Here is a 25443-nt window from a genome sequence, read left to right on the forward strand (position 1 = left end):
TTCATCATCCCATCAAGGGCGGATGTTGCTCTCTAAAGGTCGTAGCTGCAAGCGAGAAAGCATAAGCATTTGCATTTTTCTCAGAATATGATTACCAATGCTGGAAACGCAAAACTCTCCAACTGGTCGAATACTTTTATCCCACTCCTTACTTCAATTATCCTTCTGGATACAGACTCCTCGTCCTCTGAGTCAGACTCCTTTCCGATTCCTACTCATCTTTTGAAAAAACGTCAAATGTAAATAAGCCCGACAGGGGCGCGTCAATCAGGTCTTCTTCTGATGTATAATGCAAATCAATAAAATGAACCTTCTCTATACTCGCCTTTGTCTCTCATTTCTTCTGAAGTAAATGCTTTAAAATACAATGAACAGCCCTCCTCAAACGAGGATACAAACGAAACTCCCCTCAAGATTAAGGAATTAATCAAATGAGAGGAAGAACGTCGAGCAAGAACCTTTAAAAGATGAGATTGAAAATATTAACATCGGCACTGAATCCCTGCTTCAGGAGATAAAGATTGACAAAACCTTATCCTCTGAAGAGCTTGCAGAATTAACCAAATTGTTAAAAGAATTTAAAGAGGTCTTCGTCTAGTCTTACAAAGATATGCCAGGATTAAGTGAGAAAATTGTCCAGCACCATATCCCTCTCTTCCTTAAAGACAAGCCGAAGAAGCAGAAGCTCAGAAGAATAAGACCTGAATAGGACCCCAAAATTAAAGATGAAGTGATCAACCAATTGAAAACAGAATTTCTAGAGATTATTACATATCCCATATGGTTATCAAACATCGTTCCTGTTCCTAAGAAAGACGGAAGAATACGGTGTTACGTTGACTTAACGAAGCATGTCCAAAGGACGACTATCCAAACAGTGGAACACTAAATGTCAAGAAGCCTTCAAAGAAATCAAGAGTTGTTTGTCATCTCCCTCGGTGTTATCATTAGCAATCACTTGACGACCATTCGTCAAATTCAACATCATGAACGTTACTCTAAAGTTTGTCAAAGACAAAGTTGCCACAGAGCAGTAAGCTGATGCACCTACTAAAGATACAGAACTGAGCCGTGAATTTTCAGAGAGAGGGATATGGTGTTTAGAGAACTCCGAACTCCTGTCTTCGATCCTGAGGAAAAGTTTAGACCAAACTAGTCTAGCCCCTACATCGTTGATGAAATCCTGTCCGGAAAAGCCGTCAGACTTCTTGACCAAGATGGAGATAGAATGTTAAAACCTACTAACCTTGATCAGAGCCTAAAATGACTCACCTTCAAAATTCAAAAAAATCCTTTGAAAATACCTTCAAGTCTCGAACTACACGGACCTGATCCCAACCTCTTTGGGGTACGTAGGCAATCTGGCAAAACTCAGGTTCGGTCACCCTTTAGTGAAGCCAACAAAACTCTTCATATTACCAATTTTGATCATTTTCCCCATAGAAAATCCTCGAACTACGCAGACCTGATCCCAATCGTGCTTTAGGGTACGTAGGCAACCTGATCCTTTCAAGTTCGATCCCATTTGGCAAAGCCAATTTACCCAATTAGTTCCGTACAGAAAGCCTCGAACTACGCGCACCTGATCCCAATCCTTCTTTTGGGTACGTAGGCAACCTGATCACCTCAGACTCGGTCACTATTGGCAAAAACCAACAAAACTTTTTCTCAGAATCTCCAGCAAGTCTTCCCAATGTCAAGAACAAGAAGATCTGAAGATCCGCTAAGTCGAAAACCTGAAAGGGCGACTTAGGCAAAATTTAGAGTCATCGTACCCGTAGAGATGGAAACCTAAAAGGGTGTTTCTGGCAAAAGTCAGGGCAAAACGGTCCGCCAAGTCGAAAACCTGCAAAAGGTGACTTGGTTATTGACAAGGCGTGTTTTCAATAAAGGCCGGGCAAAGCACTCTTTGGTCTAAAACAAAATGCGTTAAAACTCTGAACAATCTAAAGGGTCTTTGGACCATGATTGAAAAACTGGGGGCAGGCAACACTGCCCATTACAAATACATCCAAACTCATCTTCTAGGGTTCAACCTACCTAAAATAAATCAAAAGCATTTGTTTCAGTGAGAGTCGAGTCTCCTTCCTTTCCTCCCTCGCAGAGAAAGTAAAAAAAAATAAAGATTAGCCTTTCCCCAGCAAAGCCATTACCCGGCAAAGGTAATCATACATTGAAGGAAAGACACAGCGAATCTCTCCCCTATTAGAAGAAATCAGGATGCAACCTAGTACCCCAATGCTCAGAAAGATGTCACCTCATGATCAAGAGCGCTCAGAAAGAACCCTCTTGTCATTGTAATAAAATTGGTACCATTGTTTCTTACCTTGTATTGACTTTCTCTTGTCTATGGGAATATATACACTAGGGGCATTTTGTATTATTAGCCATAGAAGTATGGCTAATAACACAAAATGTATGATCAAATCAAGTTGTTCAAAAAACTAAACTAGGGGCATTTTTGTATAAATATCCACCTAGAACGAGTGTCTATTTATACAAAAATGCGCTTTATTTCAAAAACAAACAACAACACAACAAGTTCAAATAAAAGGCAATCAATCCCCAGAGGAATCTATCAACTCATCATCCAAGCTCCTTATCAGATTCAATCTTGTAAGCCTAGATTGTTCTTGGCTCCTATGCTCGCCAAGCCAATCACCTATTGACATAGGCTCACTCGCTTGCCTAGTCGATTCCTTTGGCTCTAGGCACACTCGTGGTCAAGCCAATTCCTGATTGATCCAGGTTCACTTGCTTACCTAATTGATTCCATTGGCCCTGGCTCCTTCGCTTGCCAAGCCAATCCCCTATAGACATAGGCTTACTCGCTTGCCTAGTCGATTCCTTTGGCTCTAGGCACACTCGTGCGCTAAGCCAATTCCTTATCGACCCAGGCTCACTCGCTTACCTGATTGATTCCATTGGCTCTGACTCCTTCGCTCTCCAGGCCAATCCCCTATCGACTTAGGCTCACTCGCCTGCCTAGTTGATTCCATTGGCTCTAGGCACACTCGCACGCCAAGCCAATTCCTAGTCGACCCAGACTCACTCGCTTGCCTGATCGATTCCATTAGCCCTGGCTCCTTCGCTTGCCATGCCAATCCCCTATCAACTTAAGCTCACTCGCCTGCCTAGTCGATTCCATTGGCTCTAGGCAGACTTGCGCGCCAAGCCAATCCTTGATCGACCCAGGCTCACTCGCTTACTTAGTTGATTCCATTTGGCTCTAGGCACACTCACGCGCCAAGCCAATCCTTGATCAAACATAGGCTTAATCACTTACCTAGTCAATTCCATTGGCTCTAAGCACAGTCGCTCACCAGGCCAATCCCCATCGACTTAGGCTCACTCACATGCCTAGTCGATTCCATTGGCTCTAGGCACACTCGTGCGCCAAGCCAATCCCTGACCAACCCAAGCTCACTCGTTTACCTAGTCGATTCCATTGGCTCTAGGCACACTCATACGCTAAGCCAATCCTTGATCAACATAGGCTCTCTCGCTTACCTAGTTAATTCCATTGGCTCTAGGTACACTCGTGCGCCAAGCCAATCCCTGATCGACATAGGCTCACTCGCTTACCTAGTCGAATCCATTGGCCCTGACTCACTCGCTCTCCAGGCCGATTCCAGACGTTTTGGTTCATTCACAACCAACTCAATGTTCATACGTAACCCTCGAAACCCGAGTCAATCCGTTTGTACGCTGTACTACATCCAATCAAACCAATCATGTTAAAGAAGCATCAATTCAAAATCAGTATTGTTAAATACAGTATCTCATCACATTCAATCAACAGGTGCCAATTTGGCATTTCTTTTATCAGTGTCCGCACTGGATGTGATAACGATATCCTCCGAGGTCCCTCCCCAAGTCAGGCCCCAAGCCAGACTTCCGATGACCCTCCCAACTGTTCGTAATGATGTCCACCCAAGACTCGTTCTAACAGCCGTATTTGCAAAACTCCAAAACCGTCGATGAGAGGTTTCCACTCGAAGACCTAACAACAAGATTCCTTGGTGAGGTTCCACGCCTTAGGATCCGATGTGAATCTTGCAAGCCTATAATTAGTCCCTGGTGATAAAATTTTGTTGTCTCCTTACTTTGGCATTCAGGTGCCTTGCACCCTCTACCAAAGAGGGGCATCTGTAGACACCCAGTTTTGTCAAGGCAGTACTACTGATAGGTGTCGTGAGGAAGAACCTTATGACGAGTCACAGAGCACCAGTTTGGTTTCTCTCAATCTCTCTTTAGGGTATTTGCAAAAGGAAACGATTTTCGAAAGCAGTTTTATTCCGGAGAAACAACCGGAAAGCCTGTTTTTACACAGCACCCAACTTTTTACGGCAACTCAAATGACACTTTGTTTTCCGAAAGCATACGATATTAGATTCATTAGAAAGCTCCTAGAACAAGGAATCCAACGGATCTGACCACGTGCAAATAGGAATACAATCGGGAAAGTTAAGAGCATTCGAAACTAAATAGATAAAAGACGAAAAATCACATTTTTCGAGAACCAGGGAAAAGACAAAACATCACGCCAACCGAGACTGGTGGCATCACCCAATTTTGCTTAGGGCGAAATTGGGTCGAAAACCTAAATTTTTTAGCCCCCCCCCCCCCCCCCCCACCGAACCCAATAAATAGGGGCGCGGGGGGAAGTGTAAAACATAACTTCACCCCCTCTCCTCTCCCCCCCTTTGCTTTGGTTTTCACACCCCCTCTCTGGTGATATTTTCAGCCCCCCTTTCGATTATCCCGAACCCTTGTCAAAATTCAGAAAAACCCTAGTTCATTTGCTTTTTAGAAGAGAGAAAGTAGAGAAACACTAGGTAGCTCACCCCGGGCGTCAGCACTCCGCCGAAATTTTGAAGGTTCAGAGCGACGACCATACTTTTACGTCGTTGTTCTGCCGAATTTCGCACAACTGCGAGCTACTTTTCAATAGCAGTGCCGTTGTTCTACCGAAATCGCGACAACTTTGGGTTCTTTTCAGCCACACAGCACCGTTGCACTGCCGAATTTTGGAGAACCCAAGGTTCTATTTCTTTAAATAGCGCCGTTGTTCTGTCGAAATCTCGGCAAGACCGAGACCTCCTCATCAGCACAGCACAGTTACGCTGCCCAAATCTCTACTAGTAAAATTACATTTATCACTTTAATGTAATTTTCTTTATAAAGTAAGATATGAGGCGGTTATATAAGTTCTCCTGCTCGTGTTGCCCCCAGAACTTATGACAGAAATCCATCTGCCTTTCTTTTACCGCTTTCTGTAATTTCCTTTGTAAAGTAAGGTACGAGGTGGTGACACAAGTTCTCTGGATTGCGTTGCCCTCAAAACTTATGATATAAACCCCTCTGCCTTTCTTTTACTTTCTGTCTGTCTTTTTCCTTTAGAATTGGTGGCCTACTTGGGATCAGCTGCAATTCCATCATTGGGTTTGTAACATATGGTCTCAAACAGGATCGAGCCACAACAGTTTATTTTCAAAAAAAATTTGTAAATTCATTTTATTTACATTCTGAAATTTAAGCATAACCCAAATAAAGGATAAAAAGATAAGTTATCTCGATTCATATTTTTCAAAAAATGCCAACATAAGTTAAGAGACCGGATTCGTCCTGGCAAGAAGGGTGCCTAACACCTTCCCCAATTGTCACCATAACCCTTACCCAGATATCTATAAGGACCATGCCTTAAACAGAGCAAAGTATAAGGTTCAAAGGCCCAAAGCAAAAGAACCCCTTTGGTTACTGCTCTTCCAATGAAATTCGAGTACCACTACTCATTTCGTTGGAAGAACAGGCACAGGTCCTAGGCCCTAAACTAGGTGGCGACTCTGAATTTCTCTAATTTGCGAAGTTAGGACTACGGTCCCAAGTCCGCAAGTAGCGCAGATCAAATAAACACTCCCTTGAGAACCCGATGTGATGATCCCCTGCCGTCTTTCACAGCATGGGAAATAATCGGATACCACAGGATGTGTCGAGAATATTTTGAAATACTCATGACATATGTATTGGAAGGGGTCCAATATGGACAAAATTGTGGAACCTTCAAATCTTGGGCCCAAGAACTTGCATGCACTGTATTTATAATATGATGAGAATAGTAGATGACTGTCTCCTGGATAGACTGATAGTTGAGGGAGATTTCCTTAACACCATTAGATAGTTGGAAGGGAATAGGCAGTATCGGTGGATATTTGCGGACTTTATTGACGAGATTCAGGACTGGGTGGATGGCCATACCATCCGTTTTCTGCACGTACACTGCTCGTCCAATGTTGAGGCTGGTCGTTTAGCCAGGGATGGGTGAATCAGGCATCTATGGAGATTTTTTATTTCCTTCCCCCTGATTTGATTTTTGTTTACCTGTAATATCTCTCTTGTATTGTACACTCCTCTAGATCGCCTTGGTCTTAGGGTTTGTTTATGTTTCTCTTATTGAATATAGTGCTCAGAAGTTCAAAAATAAAAATAAAATAAATAATATGACGAGAATATGTCGTCATGAGGTGATCCACATGGTCTTCTACTATCCTGATTCGGACATCCACAGATTCTAATCCCGCCCAAGACCACTATTTGGTTAAAAAAATGGAATCAAGGGGATAAAATTGACACGGGATGGAATTAGAGGGCGAAATGCCAATATCTGTTTACCATCCCAAAAGGAGTACTATTCTAATTTCGCCCCAATCGGAATAGTATTTTATTACCTTTTTTCTGAATTAAAATAAAATTTTTAATTTTTCTCTCAATCCATTTAAGGGAGATTAAGGATAGGAATCTAACTATGATGCTGATCCCGAATCCGATTCCTGATTCTAGTATTTCAAACGCAGCCTAAATAAGGCCTAGTAGATCAAGACGCTTGTATGATTTGAACAATGTGTTCTCAATGGCATTTGGCTGGACTTAAGGTTTCCATTAAGGTAGAATTGAGACCCACTAAGTATGGTTTAGGAATGAGTGTAAAAGTGACTTTTTTCTTACCATTCTTCTAAAAAAATAAGGAATTGCTGGGGTCCATCACAAAAGGCATTTCATGGCTGGTCTGTCGCATGTCAGACCACCCACCTCGTCGCGAAATGCCTTTTACGATGGACCCTAGCAATTCCCAAAAAATAATACAATCAGGAAGGAGAAAGACCACACCAGAAGTAGTCAATTTTACAATCAATGATAATATGCAGTGTTTAGGTACTTTAAAGTCACATCAGGAGCCATGCGTGTGAGATCAATGAATATAACACAACATCAGGTGCCTCCTAGTGTCTTCTAAAAATATAGTAAAAGTGACTTTCCTTTTAGAGTCCCCAAACTTTAATAGCTCATGCTTCGAAAATCACCCTCCTCTACCAATCACGGGGCTAAGATCATTATATCAGGATGATTTTTTTGGGCACGACCTATTTACGTTGAGACTCCACAAATGAATAATTGTGATCGTCAAATAATATAGCCCCTAGTATTATTTGTGTAAAATGTTTCCATCCAATGCGACCACCATATAAAAACTCCCATTTACTTGTCTAGAAACTTAATTTAGCCAAGAAATTTAACTTTTTAAAATTATTTTGATTAATTCACTTAATGAAGTTTCAATTTTTGTATCCCATGGAAATTTCAATAATCTAATCTACACTGTATATAAAGCGAAGCTCTTACTTTTTCTATATAAGGGGCCTTATTAAATTTAACTTAATCAATGCTAGATTCACAGGCGACCTTGAAAAATAAAGGGCAAAGGGTGCCCCCATTAGTCGAAAAGCATTAAAGATGGCACAGAAAATTAAAGTCATATGTTAACGGATTTGATCTTCTTGAAGGGAAGATCAACCTCTTGATCCACTTGGAGGGAATGATCTATCCTCTACTAATACCTATCTCTAAATCAACTTAGACGGTTCGCCCAAGATAACCCTTATCATAACTAACATCAAGGTGTGTTTCAGTTTATTAGATAACAGCAAAATACTACTGATACCTAGGGCTGAACAAAAAACCGGCCAAACTGATAAAACGAATCGAACCGGGCCTTTCAGTTTGGTTCGGTTTAGTTTTTTTAGGCATTAATTGGTTCGGTCACGGTTGAGACTTTTGCCGGCGGTTCGGTTCGGTTGACGGTTTTTGAGTTTTAATCCAAAAATGAACTGAGTTGAACCGATGGGAAACTGTAGACACCCCATTTTAGCCACCCCTGTAGGCGTCCATTTTTTGCCGGCCCCCATAACTCAAAATTGCACCTCCTTTCTTTTGTCTTTTTATTAGAGGACATTTTTGCCATTTTGGGTAGTCTAGCGGTAATGCTGTCATTATAGTCACCCTAAGGGTATCAACCCTAGATATAAGTGAAACATAGAAGCCTCATTTGAACCAAAAACAGGATAAACCGTGAACCGAACCAAACCAAACTGGACAAAATCGATTCAGTTTGGTTCGGTTATACCCCCATCGGTTCCATCATGGTTTGGATTTTCTCCAAACTAATGGGATCGATTCGGTTCAAAAAACCTCCCTAAAACGAACCGGACCGTGTGCAGCATACTCTTACCCATAACAAACTCCAACCCTAGTAGGGCCATCTAGTTACGTAATATCATAAGTTTCTTTAATGCCATTTAACCAACTGGGGTGGCTGTACTGATTTGAGCCCTACTGTCTCTCTCTCTCTCCCCCTGATGCAAATGGGGAGTTACAGAAATAATAACACGTTTTGATTTTGGCGGTAAACAAAGCGTGTAGATGAGAGGAGGATACTGTGGGCGTTTGAAAGTGAGGTTGTTGGGATGGTGGGGAGAAATTTATGTCTCCGACTCTGACTTGGAGGAAGATACTGCAAGATCCACCTCACCTCACCTCACCTCGGCTCTCTCTCTCTCTCTCTGTCTCACTGTCGGCAGTGATAAGCATGCGAAAGATATTATTGCTATTTCAAAAAAAGACATTCCCCTTTCGGAAAGAAGCAAACAGAAAAGTGCGGCAGAAATGACGGATATGGCTTTGCTTTTGCCCTATTCTCCATTTGATTTTGTTGTGCGTGTCAAAAATGGCGGCTGGCAACACGCCTCAAGAGATTTGCTGGCTCTGCCGAGACAGGCGCCAATGCAAAAAAGAGTTGGAAAAGCTGAATCTCTGATTTGACTATGGATTTGATATTTGCGGGGGAGAGAGATAGCACTCACTCCCGCACTCACTCGAAAGCAACAAACGGACAAATTTATGTAGAGTTCTTGGACACGTTATGTATAACAGTGCTTTTTTGCTTTGACTCGTTGACTCCAGTCAGCGTACCCTCACTCGTTAGCTACAACTAGGGGTGCAACTCGGGCAGGGCTTGGTGAGGTTGAGACCAACCCAACCTGAAGTAGTCAATTTTACAACTAGGAGGCACCTCGTCGCGAAATGCCTTTTACGACGGACCCTAGCAAATCCCAAAAAATAATACAATCAGGGAAGGAGAAAGACCACACCAGAAGTAGTCGATTTTACAATCAATGATAATATGCAGTTTTTAGGTACTTTAAAGTCACATCAGGAGCCATGTGTGTGAGATCAATGAATATCACACAACATGAGGTGCCTCCTAGTGTCTTCTAAAAATATAGTAAAAGTGACTTTCCTTTTAGAGTCCCCAAACTTTAATAGCTCATGCTTCGAAAATCACCCTCCTCTACCGATCACCGGGCTAAGATCATTATATCGGGATGATTTTTCTGGGCACGACCTATTTAAGTTGAGACTCCACAAATGAATAATTGTGATCGTCAAATAATATAGCCCCTAGTATTATTTGTGTAAAATGTTTCCATCCAATGCCACCACCATATAAAAACTCCCATTTACTTTTTTAGAAACTTAATTTAGCCAAGAAATTTAACTTTTTAAAATTATTTTGATTAATTCACTTAATGAAGTTTCAATTTTTGTATCCCATGGAAATTTCAATAATCTAATCTACACAGTATATAAAGCGAAGCTCTTACTTTTTCTATATAAGGGGCCTTATTAAGTTTAACTTAATAAATGCTAGATTCACAGGCAACCTTGAAAAATAAAGGGCAAAGGGTGCCCCCATTAGTCGAAAAGCATTAAAGATGGCACAGAAAATTAAAGCCATATGTTAACGGATTTGATCTTCTTGAAGGGAAGATCAACCTCTTGATCCACTTCGAGGGAATGATCTATCATCTACTAATACCTATCTCTAAATCAACTTAGACGGTTCGCCCATGATAACCCTTATCATAACTAACATCAAGATGTGTTTCACTTTATTAGATAACAGCAAAATACTACTGATACCTAGGGTTGAACAAAAAACCGGCCAAACTGATAAACCGAACCGAATCGGGCCTTTTGGTTTGGTTCGGTTCAGTTTTTTTAGGCATTAATTGGTTCGGTCACGGTTGAGACTTTTGCCGAACCGATGGGATCGGTTCGGTTCGGGACGGTTTTTGAGTGTTAATCCAAAAATGAACTGAGTTGAACCGATGGGAAACTGTAAACACCCCATTTTAGCCACCCCCTGTAGGCGTCCATTTTTTGCCGGCCCCCTTAACTCAAAATTGCACCTCCTTTCTTTTGTCTTCTTATTAGAGGGCATTTTTTGCCATTTTGGGTAGTTTAGGGGTAATGCTGTCATTATAATCACCCTAAGGGTATCAACCCTAGATATAAGTGCAACATAGAAGCATCATTTGAACCAAAAACAGGATAAACCGTTAACCGAACCAAACCAAACTGGACAAAATCGATTCAGTTTGGTTCAGTTATACCCCCATCAGTTCCATCATGGTTTGGATTTTCTCCAAACTAATGGGACCGATTCGGTTCAAAAAATCTCCCTAAACCGAACCGGACCGTGTGCAGCCTACTCTTACTCATAACAAACTCCAACCCTAGTAGGGCCATCTAGTTACGTGACATCATAAGTTTCTTTAATGCCATTTAACCAACTGGGGTGGCTGTACTGATTTGAGCCCTACTGTCTCTCTCTCTCCCACTGATGCAAATGCGGAGTTACAGAAATAATAACACGTTTTGATTTTGGCGGTAAACAAAGCGTGTAGATGAGGAGAGGATATTGTGGGCGTTTAAAAGTGAGGTTATTGGGATGGTGGGGAGAAATTTATGTCTCCGACTCTGACTTGGAGGAAGATACTGCAAGATCCACCTCGGCTCTCTCTTCTCTCTCTGTGTCTGCAGTGATAAGCATGCGATATATATTATTGCTATTTCAAAAAAAAACATTCCCCTTTCGGAAAGCAAGCAAACAGAAAGGTGCGGCAGAAATGACGGATATGGCTTTGCTTTTGCCCTATTCTCCATTTGATTTTGTTGTGCGTGTCAAAAATGGCGGCTGGCAACACGCCTCAAGAGATTTGCTGGCTCTGCCCAGACAGACGCCAATGCAAAAAAGACTTGGAAAACCTGAATCTCTGATTTGACTATGGATTTGATATTTGCGGAGGAGAGAGACAGCACTCACTCCCGCACTCACTCGAAAGCAACAAACGGACAAATTTATGTAGAGTTCGACTTGGACACGTTATGTATAACGGTGCTGTTTTTGCTTTTACTCGTAGACTCCGGTCAGCGTACCCTCACTCGTTAGCTACAACTAGGGGTGCAACTCGGGTAGGGCTTGGTGAGGTTGAGACCAACCCAGCCTAACTCGAGGAACTTATTTTTCCAATCCAACGTGACTCAACCCAACCCGATTTTCATATTGAATCATGTTTAGACCATCTAAATATGTTGGCCTCACTTGTACTTTCTCGCTGCCAGTATTTTTCTTAAAAATTAGGCACGGATGTCATATAATTCATCCATGGGTCCAACTCGGGCCGGGTCGGGTTGAGGCCAACCCGACCCGGCTCGAGTAACCCATTTTTCCAATCCGAATCCTATCCGACCCGACCTGACCCGAGGAATCCTTTTTTCCAAACCAAACCCGACCCAACTTCAACCCAACCCAACCCATGTTTTTAAGCCTAAAACACTAAAAAATCATTAAAAAAATGTCGGGTTACACTCGGGTCGGGTTTCCAAACCTTCAACCCGAAATCGACCCGAACTCAACCCGGGTTGAGAAAAGTCAACCCAAACCCAAGCCGACTCGACCTGACCTTACCTTTTTTTCGGGTTGAACCCGAACCAATTTGCGCCCCTAAATTCATCTAATTAAGACATTAATGGATCCAATATAGAAAGTCAGAAATGAAAGGATAATGGTATAGTGATGCACTAATTTCTAATTAAGACATTAATAGATCAAATATAGAAAGCCAGAAATTAGGTGCGTAAATGTAGATTGAACAGTAATGAGAGTGCAAGACTGCAAGTGGCATTTTATAATTTAAAATTTTAGAAAAGGAAATGATATTTGCGCCAAGTTGTTTCGATAAACAAGGGCTCCACTTGTTTGTTGTGTAGTATTTAAATGGATTTCAGAAGATATTATGGTTCTTAAAAAGCTCTTTAAACCTTTTAAATACTACACGACAAAACAAGTGGAGCCTATGTTTATCAAAACACTTGGCGTAGATATTTTATTTAGTTGCGCCCCCAGCTACAACGGACAAATTTACTTGTGGAGTATGAATTTGACTGGTACTGTGGTTCCTTTTTTGCGCTGGCTCGTCGACTTGGACTCAACATTACACTCGGTCGTAAGGAGCAAACGGACAAATTTAATAGAGTTTGAGTTGGACACATTGTGTGGGTGCTTCTCTGCTTTGACTCGTTGACTCGGACTCAGATAGATTGAGTGGCTAAGTCCCTGTTGACTGTCTGGTACAAACAGGTGCATAACACCTTCAATTTCATCAAATAAAAGTTCGTCTTGTCTCTTCTTTTTTAATCGGCTCTGGAGAGTTTTTTTGGAATTGTAATAACTTTTCACAGATAATTACATGATAACGGACAAAATGAGTTTGTGCAGTTATCAAAACATAGTAGTGCCGATATCAGTTGCCGTTAGAAAATCATAGGTAAGGTCACTTTTAAAAAATCATGTCATAATATTGTAATAGGTCACCAGCTTATAGAATATGAATAGTGGGCCCTACTTTGACTATGAGATGGCTCAAAAATCATCTTCATCCAACAATATTAACCATCCAATGGCTACGAATACGAGATTATTTACAGATCTAGAATGCTAGCGGCATAAGCACGGGCAGTATTTATCTTATTATTATCTTCGAGAAATTATAAGGACGAACCGCCCTTGATATTTAATCCAACAGCAGCACTTTTAAAACTGTGCTGCTGTTGAATTAAATATTAAGGCTGGTGCCTCTTACATGAGCATGCCCGATTGGGCACTATATAAAATCTCTGTTATCTTCTTTCTATCTTAGAATTGCTTACTTGTATGTATGTTTATTGACTCGTTCATACAGCTAGCTACCATTTTCTTTGGTAGAATGTATAGACATTGCTCCCCCTTTACTCTAGCAAAAAACTGCATTTTGCTCTATTTTTATGAATGGCAAATATTTATATTAATAGAGAAGAGAAAACATAGGAAGAACCCTGGCTATCAAAAGCTGAGGTATATACAACAAAGAAGGGAAAAGACATAAAAAACAATACAATAACCCCTTAAGGGGGGATGAAATCGAAGGTTACCAACTCTGCCTTTGAAATCGAAGGCTATAGGCCTCACTATTAGCCGATCTTCTTACATGATGAAATGAGATGGAAATTCCTACCACTTGTTACTCTAGGTCTCATCAATGCAATTTGCAAACCGCACATTCCGATATTACTCAAAATTATCCAACAGTAATATTTTCCCATGTTTTCCATATTTCTTTCAACATAAAACGAGGGCAAAACAAAATTTCATGAAATTTGTACTAACCCGATCTTACATTGAAAGAAACAAAGCCAAGAGAGATCTAAAGTAAATACATTCACCTCCAACTAAGTGTCACCTAAAATTAGTCCATTCACTTTCCTGTGAATGTTTAATTCACTTTTCAGTGAATGGTTGATATTATTCGAACCGAAAAAACCATTTTTTAATGCCAACCATCCGCGGGCGGATTTTTGGCGAGGCACTTAGTCGCCGCGGAGTTGAAATGAGCTCGTTAAGTAAGCCACATGGATGGTCATAATCAATCATCAATCAACGTTTAGAAACCACTTTTGCACTGATAAGAATGGGCTTGCCACAGTCATCAGTAACATTTTATGGCCAATTTAGACAAATCCCATATCTCTCTCTCTCTCTCTCTCTCTCTCTCTCTCGTCCTTATCATCTAACACATCTGCCTCACGTCAGGATCGGTTTTTGTGTTTCTACAATGCGACTTCAAAGTTGTGGAACACAAAAGTTAAGTTGTTCAACGCATAATTCCTCACCCATCCACTCCCACTAAGTGTTTGACTATTAATGTGATCAGAGAAAGCATGAATTGAACATGATAAGGTTGGCAATATGATAACGTTGGCGGTGGTCGTCATGGAATTTTAAGTTCACAAAATGATCGATACCAACAAGCACTGCCTCGAATGGGAATGAGTGGAGAACTGAAAAAATATAGCAAAAGTCCAAGTCAGAGTCTAAAGTAGCTTGTGTATTTGTTTGTTGTCTGGTTCTTTCGGTTTAAGTGGATTGTTCAAACTTTTTTTAGTAGAGTTTGTATGGTTAAGCTCGTTCGTTGATTTCAAAAGAAAACGTCACTCATAAACCCTTGGCTTGAGAGATTGTATTTATAAATATACATACAATGGGATTTGTATTATCATAAAGTTTACCCAAATAGCCTAGTTAGGCAAAAGCCCCAACAAAGAGAAATGTACTTCGCAAAGGGAACGTGCACGCATTGATAGTTGTGGGAGATATGGGAATCTCTAGGCGTGTAACTTGGGTCGGGTTGGGTATGGTTGAAGCCAACCTGAAACTCTAAACAGTCAACCCGAACCTGACTCTCAACCCGATGAAGGCTAACCTAACCCTATGAGAAATCTGCTGATGAACAGATTGGAAGTTTTAAAATTCATGAGAAAAAATTGAATAATTTAGAAAATATAATATAATTGAGAGAAACAAAATTAATAATGAAATAAAAATATTTTTAAGCAATGCATAGTGATCACATCAAAATCAAACTTTGCTTTTATAATTTCACAAGATTTGTACATCACAGAAAGCTTTTTAAACAAAACTACGAAAAATGCTCCCTTTTCCTACATACAAAAGAATACATACTCACCATGTGCATGCAATGTGTCCGTATAAAAAGCAGGCCCGTTGGAAAGAGAGAGAAGTTCACAAATTTCTTATTTTACACTGGCTTTTTTGGCAAGAAAATCTCACGGAGTGACCCCACTTTAATTTGAGAACCTAAACCCAAAAACCCACCTACATAAGGTCACTCAACCCTATTTCAACGAGATCTAGTGGAATTTAGGAGAAATGGGGCCCTTACGTAATAGGGTTAGTAAACTCAAAATTGATCTCCCTGATCCCAAAGGTGAGTCATTTTGGTGCATTTGGTTGCACAAAAGCTGGGATGGCTTAGGGGTTTTGCTTGGCATTTGGTTGCCGCGGCGTTAGTAGGACCATGAATCCCTTTTTCTGTTTTTAAGTTATTGCCATGAGGTTAGAGACGGCTCAACAAATGTAGGATTTCCCTTTGAGCTCTTTCAGAATTACCCAAGTTGAGTTATGAGTACGAATGATATTTCTTCTCTCTCTCTCTCTCTTTTCAGGAAAGGAAGAACACAAAAAAAAAAGACTCAATTTATAGTCTGAAGTCACTGTTTGTCCAATTCTAGAAATGCTTTAACATAATTATAATTTTTTTATTTACATAAAACAATGTAGTTTTTATAGAGAAATTATATGGTGCACGATCAGGCATGCTCATATAAAAGTGTGCCACTCTTGATATATTGATCCGATCAGGCACCATATAAAAATTCCGGACCAATCTTTACAAAGCCGCGTTAGAAATCCCGAGGTCTAGAATTTTTTTTTATGGAGTCCCAACAAAAAATCTCTCAAGGAAAACACTACTAAAACAGGATCCCGTTCAAGAAATAAAGAAGGGGTGAATAGATCCGATGGATTTGGCAAATTTCACAACCAAGATAGGCATTGGAAAATAAATTTTACACATGTTTTGATAAAAACATGTGTAAAAATATCAAAAATTGTGTAAAATGACTGTAAAATTTCTTTTCCTTCGCGCCTTAACAAGTGCCCTTAGCAAAACCCAAGAAATACACAGCCTGTAACAGAATTGCCCCCTCTTTTGAGTTGGGGTTGCCTACTAACAAAGCATTCATTACATAATTTTCACCAGGTGTTTTGTATTGGATCATTTCCCTAGATCAATATCAGCAACATCTGAGATTTATTGAAATGAAATATTGACTAATTAATACAAAACAAATATGGTTAGGCTGGAAAAAACCTTCTTTCTTACTCTTCCACCTCTCTTTTCCTCTAGATGAAGATATGGCCATATACACAGAACTGCTCTCATTGTGGTATAGTCACATAAAGATAAACAAATAAACATGGAATTAAATAATAAACTAACATTCTACAACTAGAATGCACAACAATGGGAGTTGGATAGAGTTCCACCATTCTTTCAGTGGTTTGGATGGAGAAATGCCTACTTTTTTCTTCTGTTATCTGTACCTGTAAACCACATTATTCATATGTTAGAGAAATGGAAAGCATTTGCAAACTTCATTTCTTTTTCGGGCATAAAGATGTTTGACCAAGGAGTGACTAAAATACTCACTAAATATACTTGATTTTAATGGGAAGCGAATTGATGATCCTTTTGCTTTTATCTCCTTCACTTGTCTTAATTTAGTTGATTTTTCACTTTTCACTGGAATACTGCTGCTTTCTCCTTTTATTAAATCAGTTCCTTTCTTAACCTTTTCATGATAAATTGCCGGTGGTGTGAGCCTCAACTGAGGCAAGGTATCTATTTGGAGAGTTCTCTGGGCCTTCCCAAGACTACTCAACATTTCAAACTGCAAATGTGACCCATAAGTTAGCGTTTAATAGCAAACGAATTCAAGGTTCAACAAGAAATTTATTTACCCGAGACATCTGGTGAAGTCCATAAGGTTTTTCCACGGGATCAGACTCATGTAAATGCTGAACAGGAGGAATTCCTTGTGCTTGTTGAGGTCTCGATAAAGAATTCTTGACCAATCCATTCTCCATAAGGACTGATTTGCTTCGAGCCCGTGAAGTCTTCTTCTTGGGCATACAAACAGGACATATGGCAGAGGAATCACTGTTCAATGCTTCATTTTCGTGAAATTCACACTGCATATGGGTTGTGTGACCACAATTAAACACTCGAATGCTCGAGTCAGAAGACTCCTTGGCGGTAACGAAGGAACCACATATACAGCATATAAGATTCTGTGGGGCATAAGCATGAGACACCCTCTTCTTGAGTAAGGTCATGGTATAAAATGTATCATCCTCGATCAAAGATTTAGCTGTGTCCTAACAAAAGGAAAAACAAAATGTGATATCCATGACAACCAAAATTAGTGTGCATGGATAGTGAAATCAGAGCAATCACAGGAATCATTTAAGGAAAAACCTAAATGGTCTGCAAGAACTGTTTACACAATCAAATCAGAAAGAAAATGTCACTAAACATCCATTTTGATGAACAAACTTTAAGGACCAGATATGTATTTTGGGAAGGCTTGCAGGAGGATCCAAAGATAAAAGAGTCAAATTACTTATTTCCTTGTATCTGTGCTTCGTAAAAATCCATCAACTTGTGGTAATAACTGGCAGAAAATAAAAATTTTGAATGAATAGGACTGGGCCTCTATCCGCAGCAGGAGCGAAAAATGTAGCCGGAAACAAATAAAAACTAGAAGTGAATTTCCATTATAAGACATCAAACTCCCTAAAATTTTACCCCTGAGCATTATCTAAATAGAACAAACCTATATCCACTTAAACACGAAAACCTAATTTATGCAATATTAACATTAGTTTGGCCACAACTGAAACTAAAAATTATATCCGTGTTTACTTCTCACAGACCCCCACTTAAAAGCAACTAAACTTACACTTACATTTAATTAAAATTCACTTAAACACTTCTAAAGTAACTATGACCATGACTGCAAGGTTTCAGCCCAAAAGAACATGAATACGGTACACTTCTAACGTTGTCATCCATACATACACTCCAGTTGTGTATCTTTTCTGATTCATCTAGGCCTCTTTCATTTCGAAGTTTTTATATATGATGGAGTGCATGATCTTCATCATTCTCCCCTGGTTGATGAGAATTCACCCAAATATTCCTTCGGATCCATGGTGTTTCAGTAATTCCTATGCATTAGCTCCAGCTTTAATGAAGAATTTAAGGAAGATCCTTTCAAATGAACTATGCATTTGGACTAGAAGCTCTTGAGAATTTTGATATGCTTAGTGTCTGTCAAAAAAACAAAAAATTTCGAAAAGTCTACTGTTTGGAATAACTGAGTGCATAAGGGAGGTACGAGCCATCTCTAAAAGCATATACAACCAAAACAGCATTAAAGCCACTATCCAGTCCCTAAGGTTCTGCCCTCCTTTCCTCTATACTATGGTTTACCACCATTGTCTCATCCTTATCCCCTCCATCTTTTGCCAATTTATCCGCTTCCTCATTTACTGACCTCTTCATATGGTTGAAAGTAGGACCAACGAGCATGCAAAGATCTCTAATTTCAGCAATGGCTTCAGCTAGTTCTCATGCCATTGCAGCTTTCCTACTTGCCCAAGCTACGACGTTTGTGGAATCACCTGCAATGGTTAGGGGACCGGAATTGGATTTTGCGTACCACCTCAATCCTCAAAGAAGGGCTCTAGCTTCCGCCTCATTTGAGTTGCAAACCACTGAATCCAAGTAGGTGAGATTTGTGACACCGTTATGATCACGAAAAATGCTGCCAATCCCTGCATGACCCAGATTGCCTTTAGAGGATGTCTCTCATGCAGTAGGTAGCGAAATTCTTATAATTCCTTCACCATGAAATAAGATCGATTTAAACATCGAATACAAGCAAATATCGAATGCAAGCTTGTCAACCTCCGTTCTTTCTCCTTGAATATACGATTGTTCCTTTCCTTCCAAATGTGCCAAATCATTGCATAAGGTGCCAACCTCCAAAAAATTTGGCCTGCTTTTCCAAAAGGCCCAACGTCCCAGCTGAGAATTGTACTCTTGATTGACCTTTGGGAAAGCCACAACAATCCAAAGCATTTGATTATGGTCTGCCAATGAGCAATAATGAAATGCACAAAAAGATCCAATCTGTGAATGTGTGGCTAAACCTTTAACATCTAGGACTACCCTGTTCTTACCCCTAGACCGCTAGACTAAATCATATGGTATTTAGTGAACACCAATCCACCTTGGTAAATGTTGTTCCTGGAAAACCATCTGACTCAAGGTTCAGCCCATCTAAGGGGACAGGAGGGAAAATTATTGTACTAGACTGACATCATCTTTGTTTTTGTCTTGAGAGGTAATTTTTGTTGAACATTTTTTTAAAAGGTTTAGTGGGAAAGCAAGTGACCAATACAGCGAAAGAGGCCGATGACAAACAAACTGATATTCATGACCTCCATTCCACTCCATACCCCATCCTTTTTTCTTTTTTGGAAAGGTTCCAAACCCCATCCTTTCTTAGATGAAATCTAGAAATTTCTATCCGACATGATCATATGCCTTTTGCATGTCTATCTTGCATACAACCTCCTTCTCCCCTCATCTTTTCTGATACGTGATTCTTCCTTCTACCTGTTTTACGCTAAAAGAAACTAGAATAAACTGATACTTGCTTTATTCATGAAAAATAGTCATTTAAATACAGAGTTTGTAGCCCACTTTCTCACCTATTGCAGATACGTGGAGATAAACATTGAAAGATTGAGATAAACAGAAATAAAAAACTGCAATGAGATAAATCAGGACTAATATTTATCCTACCCAAACGACTTAAACTTAAACAAATAAAAGGCCTAAATAATAGGAGATAACTATGGAAGATGTGCTCCAATTTAGTATTCGCAAGCAACGCCTCATTTGTAATCTCTCCGTCGTCAATCTCTTTCGGCCACGAACCCTCCATCAAATATAGCTTTTGCACCTTGCACTTGTGTCCCGGAGCGAATTTTTCATCGCAGTTGTAGCATAATCCCTGGGAACACCTCTCCTGAATTTGGGCTGGTGTGAGTCATGTAATAGTGGGTTGGGACGATTTGAGGACCACCTTGTTAACATAATGTCCGTAGTCATGTTGATGAACTTCAAATTTTTCTTCTTGCAACCGAGCAAGCCCAATTGCGGTGGAAAGAGATGTAGGCTTAAACATCTGGACATCCATCAGAATTTCATCTTTATGACCCGCGATGAAACAACTCACCATGAAAGACTCATTGAGACCATTCGTTCGGTTGGCGAGTGACTCAAACCGAGATTGATAATCCCGCACGGATGTGGTTTGAAGGAGCTTTGTTAGCGATCCAGTAGGATCCTCATAAGCCGTAGGCCCAAAACGGACTTCCAAGGATTGCTTGAAATCTGCCCAACCCGTGGCTGCTCCAGATTTTCTCATCCACTGGTACCACTGTAACGCCTTGACTTCCAGGTGAAATGAAGAAATCATCACCCGTTGATTATCTGGAATTTGATGGTAATCAAAAAAATGGTCCGCCTTGTAAATCCATCTGAACAGGTCATTCCCATCAAACCTAGGGAAATCCAACCGCATGGCACAAGTCTGGATGGTGCCAATGGAGGTGTTGGGAGGAGCATTAACAGGAAGGTTGATGGATTGATTCTCAGATGCTTCTTCCCTATCAGGTTGCCCCTTATGGCACAACTGATCATACTTGGCATCTATTGCTGAGATCTTACGAAGAATTTCACCCAGCAATTGACTTTGCCCGGCAATCGTTTCCATAACGGTGGAAAGTTGCTTACCTTGCTGTGCGGTCGTCTCCTTAAGCTGCGCCACTGCCTCATCCAACTTAGATATCCGTGTACCATCCGCCATTGAAGAATCGCTTGGCTCTGATACCTTTGATACGTGATTCTTCCTTCTACCTGTTTTACCGAGTTAGCTTGCTTCGAGGGAAGCTAAAACCTCCAATTTACGCTAAAAGAAACTAGAATAAACTGATACTTGCTTTATTCATGAAAAATAGTCATTTAAATACAGAGTTTGTAGCCCACTTTCTCACCTATTGCAGATATGTGGAGATAAACATTGAAAGATTGAGATAAACAGAAATAAAAAACTGCAATGAGATAAATCAGGACTAATATTTATCCTACCCAAACGACTTAAACTTAAACAAATAAAAGGCCTAAATAATAGGAGATAACTATGGAAGATGTGGCAAATGCAAGCGATTGGAGGGATGCCTCTGCCTTGTGGAACCCACGTTCTGCACGTATCATTTTCCATGTGTCTTATCACCTTATTCACAATGAGAACCCCATCTAATATTTATCATTTGAAAAAGCGTCTTTCAATAATGAGTGTGAATACAATTACAGGTCACATATTTCATAGAAAGAAACATTGGTGTAGATTCATGCAATTATAGGCAAAAAAAATATAGGTACGTTGATTCACATTATCTTTTGAAAAACATCTTATGCAATTATAGACAAAATTTAGATACATTGATTCACATTTATCTTTTGAAAAAATCTTTAATGAAAGAAACATGTATTTATTGAACCGATCATAATAAGAGAAGTATAAAAGGAGTATAAAGTATGAATACCAAGATTCTCCTCTCGTAGCCATATGTTCCAAGAATTCCCAGTATGGTAAGCTTAAAATCACCAAATTCCTGGCTCCCATTGTCAGAAAGGAGCTTAGCCATAATTGTTGGAAGGGGTACATATCCAATCATTCCCTCAACAATTTCTCTAATGAACTGGGAGAAAACTCTTTGTAAAATATGAGCACCATTGTTAAACTTTGTGATCCTCCATTTATATGTGTATACATCATTTTCCTCTTGTATACCAAATGTTGCAGCAAGGGAACCAGCATGATTTCTTCCTTCTGAAACATCTTTGCCATTATATGAGTCTCTCAAAGGCTGACAAAACCTGTATTGAAATACATACATAATTAAACATAAGATAAATGAATAAAATTAGGGTGTAAGTCCATGAAATTTAAAATGTTGAATATTGGGCAGCTGCTGATCGTAAGCAGTAATGGAGTGAAAACAAATCAGAAAATGTTTGTATATGGGTGTTTATTCTACGAAAAATCATTTTTTCTTTACAAACAAGACAAAACAAGGACCATCAGATGAGAATAATAAACAACTAAGATAAAGTTCTTTTGTTTTGTCTACTTTCAAAAAAAAAGTTCTGTTGTTTTGTTAATCATGAAATGATCTATTGAGGGATTGAGCCTCTAGTTCAGTGGCCAAGGCTTTGCTCTTCAACCTGTAGGTCGGAGGTTCAGAGCCAGCTTACCTACCAAAAAAATGATCTATTGATCCAACTGTTATATTCTGCTTTACATTTTCTCTAGTTATATTCTGCTTTACATTTTCTCTAGTTGGACAAGAAGCGGTTCAGGAAAAAATCAAACGCCCATAAAATGAAAGGAAAGCCAGAGAAGCAGACAATAAGTTACATAGCACACCCATTTAAGTAAAAGCACTTCATCTTATTATCAAGCAAATGCCTACACTATTTTGGAGCACAAGGAAAATACCCCCTTCAGTTTAGGTGAGTGAACAGGGAGTAAAGAAGGAAGTGGTTCACTTTTCCAGCTGCAACACAGATTGCAACATAAATACAACCAGACCCACCATCATATCATATACGCAGCAAGAGACAGCTAATAGCACCCAGTGCACAAAAAAAAGCTATCATATTGAATAAAGTCAACACCATTGCTACCAGCCTACCGCCATTAATCCAGATGAATAAAACTGAGAAGGTCCAATTGAAGATCAACAACTTAACAGACGGGCTTCCAAGGATAGGAGATGGATACCTACTGAAGGAGCCCTGTTGACCATAGGGTTTGCAAATAAGATGCTCGCATTACATCTTTAGAAATGAATGTTTGAAACCTCATCATTGACCAAAGGTCTAGGTGAGTTGAGTCAGCTGCTGAACTACTGAGGGAATCGGCCAAGTTGCACAAGTTGAAGAAACGGCTGGAAGATCTTCATTAGGTTGGAAGGACTCAATTAAACCAGGAAACAATAATCTAAGAAATAGAAAAACTTAATGGGGCAGGAGCAAAATAGAAAGGACAAATCTAAAGAAATAAATATAAAAAAAAGGAGCACAGTTTATAAGAGGAAAAAGTATGGCATAAGAATTTAATGGTTAGAATAGTGGAGATCGAAGAGGAGATCAAGAAAAGAGAGAGAAGTAAAGAAGATAGATCTGGCGAAGAGATCAATCAAAGAGAGATCTGGACTTACATATAATTGAAGGATGAAGCAGGGAATGGCTATAAGGGATCGATTTGGAGCCCCAAAAGAAAGACATTTTTACTAAGTGTTAGAGTAGAGGAGTGTCTGACATTAGTAAACCCCTCCCAATCTAAACAAAAGTAAAAAGAAGAGCAAAAGTGCAAATCAGGATTTTACTTTCAGTTCCTATGAGTCATAATGATGTATACCGAATTTCAAGTTGAGAGTTGGGACAAGCCCAGGGATCCTAAACTACAGTTATTAGGTTGGGAAACAAATTCGAGAAATGAAACGTGAAATGGAAACGGGAAATGCAATGGAAAATAGATGGGAAACAAGAAATGAGAAAATGATGGAAAATCATATGATAAATGCAATGAGAGACGTCTTAGGAAACGGATAAGAAATGTTTCAGAAATGGTATAGAAACGTCAATGAAAACACATATGAAAAGCAACGGAAACACGAAATATATTTTTTGGTAGATTTAAATTTGTTAATTTCAAATTTCTATGGGATCTTACACATAAATACATATATTTATAATTTGTTCATAATTTTTATTTAAATTATAGGCATGCATAGAAAATTTAGGTATGTTCTTTTTATATTTTATTTTTTAGCATATTTTTTACTTATTTTTATTTTTTATTACAATATATGCATTTTTAATATCCATTCCACAATTTTTTGGTGGTTTTTTTGCAAAACGATTTTCGTAAGTTTCACACATGTTTCCCAAACATGTGTGAAACATGTTTCCCACATGTTTCACATACGTTTTCCATACGTTTCACGTGTTTCACACATATTTCCCATATGTTTCCCACGCATTTTCCATACGTTTCTTATACATTGCATGGCCAATATCGTAAAGGGAACATGAAAAAGCTATGAAAAATACAAAATCACACATGAGCTAACTCGTTCGCACCTCTATGAACACCAACATGAGCTAACACGTTCGCAACATCATTAGCCAAGCAATAGACATGCTCAAAGGAAACCACTTTTCCTTTAACGTGGTCCAAGACCTCCAATTCATAAGCAAATCTCCATGGAAACATTTCCCCTCATACACCCATTGTATCACATTCATTGAGTCCCCCTCCACAATCACTGAGCTAAGGATTTCTCAATTAATAAGAATAATATCCATCTTGAGTGCTAGGAATTCAGCCTTAATGGAATCTGCCAAACCAATTGAATCCAAAAATCCCATGTGACACACACTATCATGATCCCTGAAAATACTGGCAGAACCCAGAATGTGAAGAAGACCACCTAGGTGATGGTCGATAATGTGTAAAGAAATTGTCCCGATGCACGCCCAAAGTGACCCGAAGTTAAATCTCATACACAAACTTGAACTCTGTATCTTAGCCAAATGCACAAAAATGGTGAAAATCGCCTGACAAATGGCATGCAGTGGCCTCAACCTCCCTTTGAAAACTCAATAGTTTCTCTCCTTCCTCACAAACCAAAGAGAAGTTGCAGAAGAAAGTCTCTAAAGAGTACTCCTCTAGGAACGAGGGGAAAACGGCAATCTCGATCAGCCTACTATTATGATTTGAGAACACCCATCTAACCTCAAATAGATCTAGATGATGTATTGTTTCCTCATCAACACCACACATGAACCATTAATTAATGATGAACTTGTCGCAATGTTCAATAGTCAGACTCTTTTCCAAACAAGTCATTCAACGACCACCCCCCACCCCTGGATCGTTCATACCCTCCTAAGCAGCACACAGAACCCAGAACTACCCGGTAACTTGTACAAAAAAAAAGAGACAACTAAAAAAGACCCATCTAATCAACTTTAACAAATACTTTAATATGAGGCACTCCATGTCATAGTTTTAAAACTCCCCTGCGTCATCATGGACTCCCCCGAGCCGACTCCCTTTTACTTGGCCGCATTCCACATTTTGCCACTGTGTCCCACG

General features: G+C 39.7%; 1 protein-coding gene across 1 annotated transcript in view; it reads right to left on the minus strand.

Moving 5' to 3' along the window:
• Nucleotides 1-16266: 16266 nt before the first annotated feature.
• SETH5 (transducin family protein / WD-40 repeat family protein) overlaps nucleotides 16267-25443 on the minus strand; it is a 34539-nt gene continuing 25362 nt past the window's right edge. Inside the window, exons 16-19 of the mRNA XM_077389563.1 lie at nucleotides 21821-22154; nucleotides 17099-17515; nucleotides 16788-17028; nucleotides 16267-16681 (exon numbers count right to left, since the gene is read on the minus strand). Of these exons, the coding sequence (XP_077245678.1) occupies nucleotides 16656-16681; nucleotides 16788-17028; nucleotides 17099-17515; nucleotides 21821-22154 (1018 nt within the window). The 3' untranslated portion in view covers nucleotides 16267-16655. The remainder of the gene's footprint in view (nucleotides 16682-16787; nucleotides 17029-17098; nucleotides 17516-21820; nucleotides 22155-25443) is intronic.

This window comes from Tasmannia lanceolata, unplaced genomic scaffold, assembly GCF_043159265.1.
Source record: "Tasmannia lanceolata isolate RefF3 unplaced genomic scaffold, GAP_Taslan_0.1 ptg000008l, whole genome shotgun sequence".
NCBI lineage: Eukaryota > Viridiplantae > Streptophyta > Magnoliopsida > Canellales > Winteraceae > Tasmannia > Tasmannia lanceolata.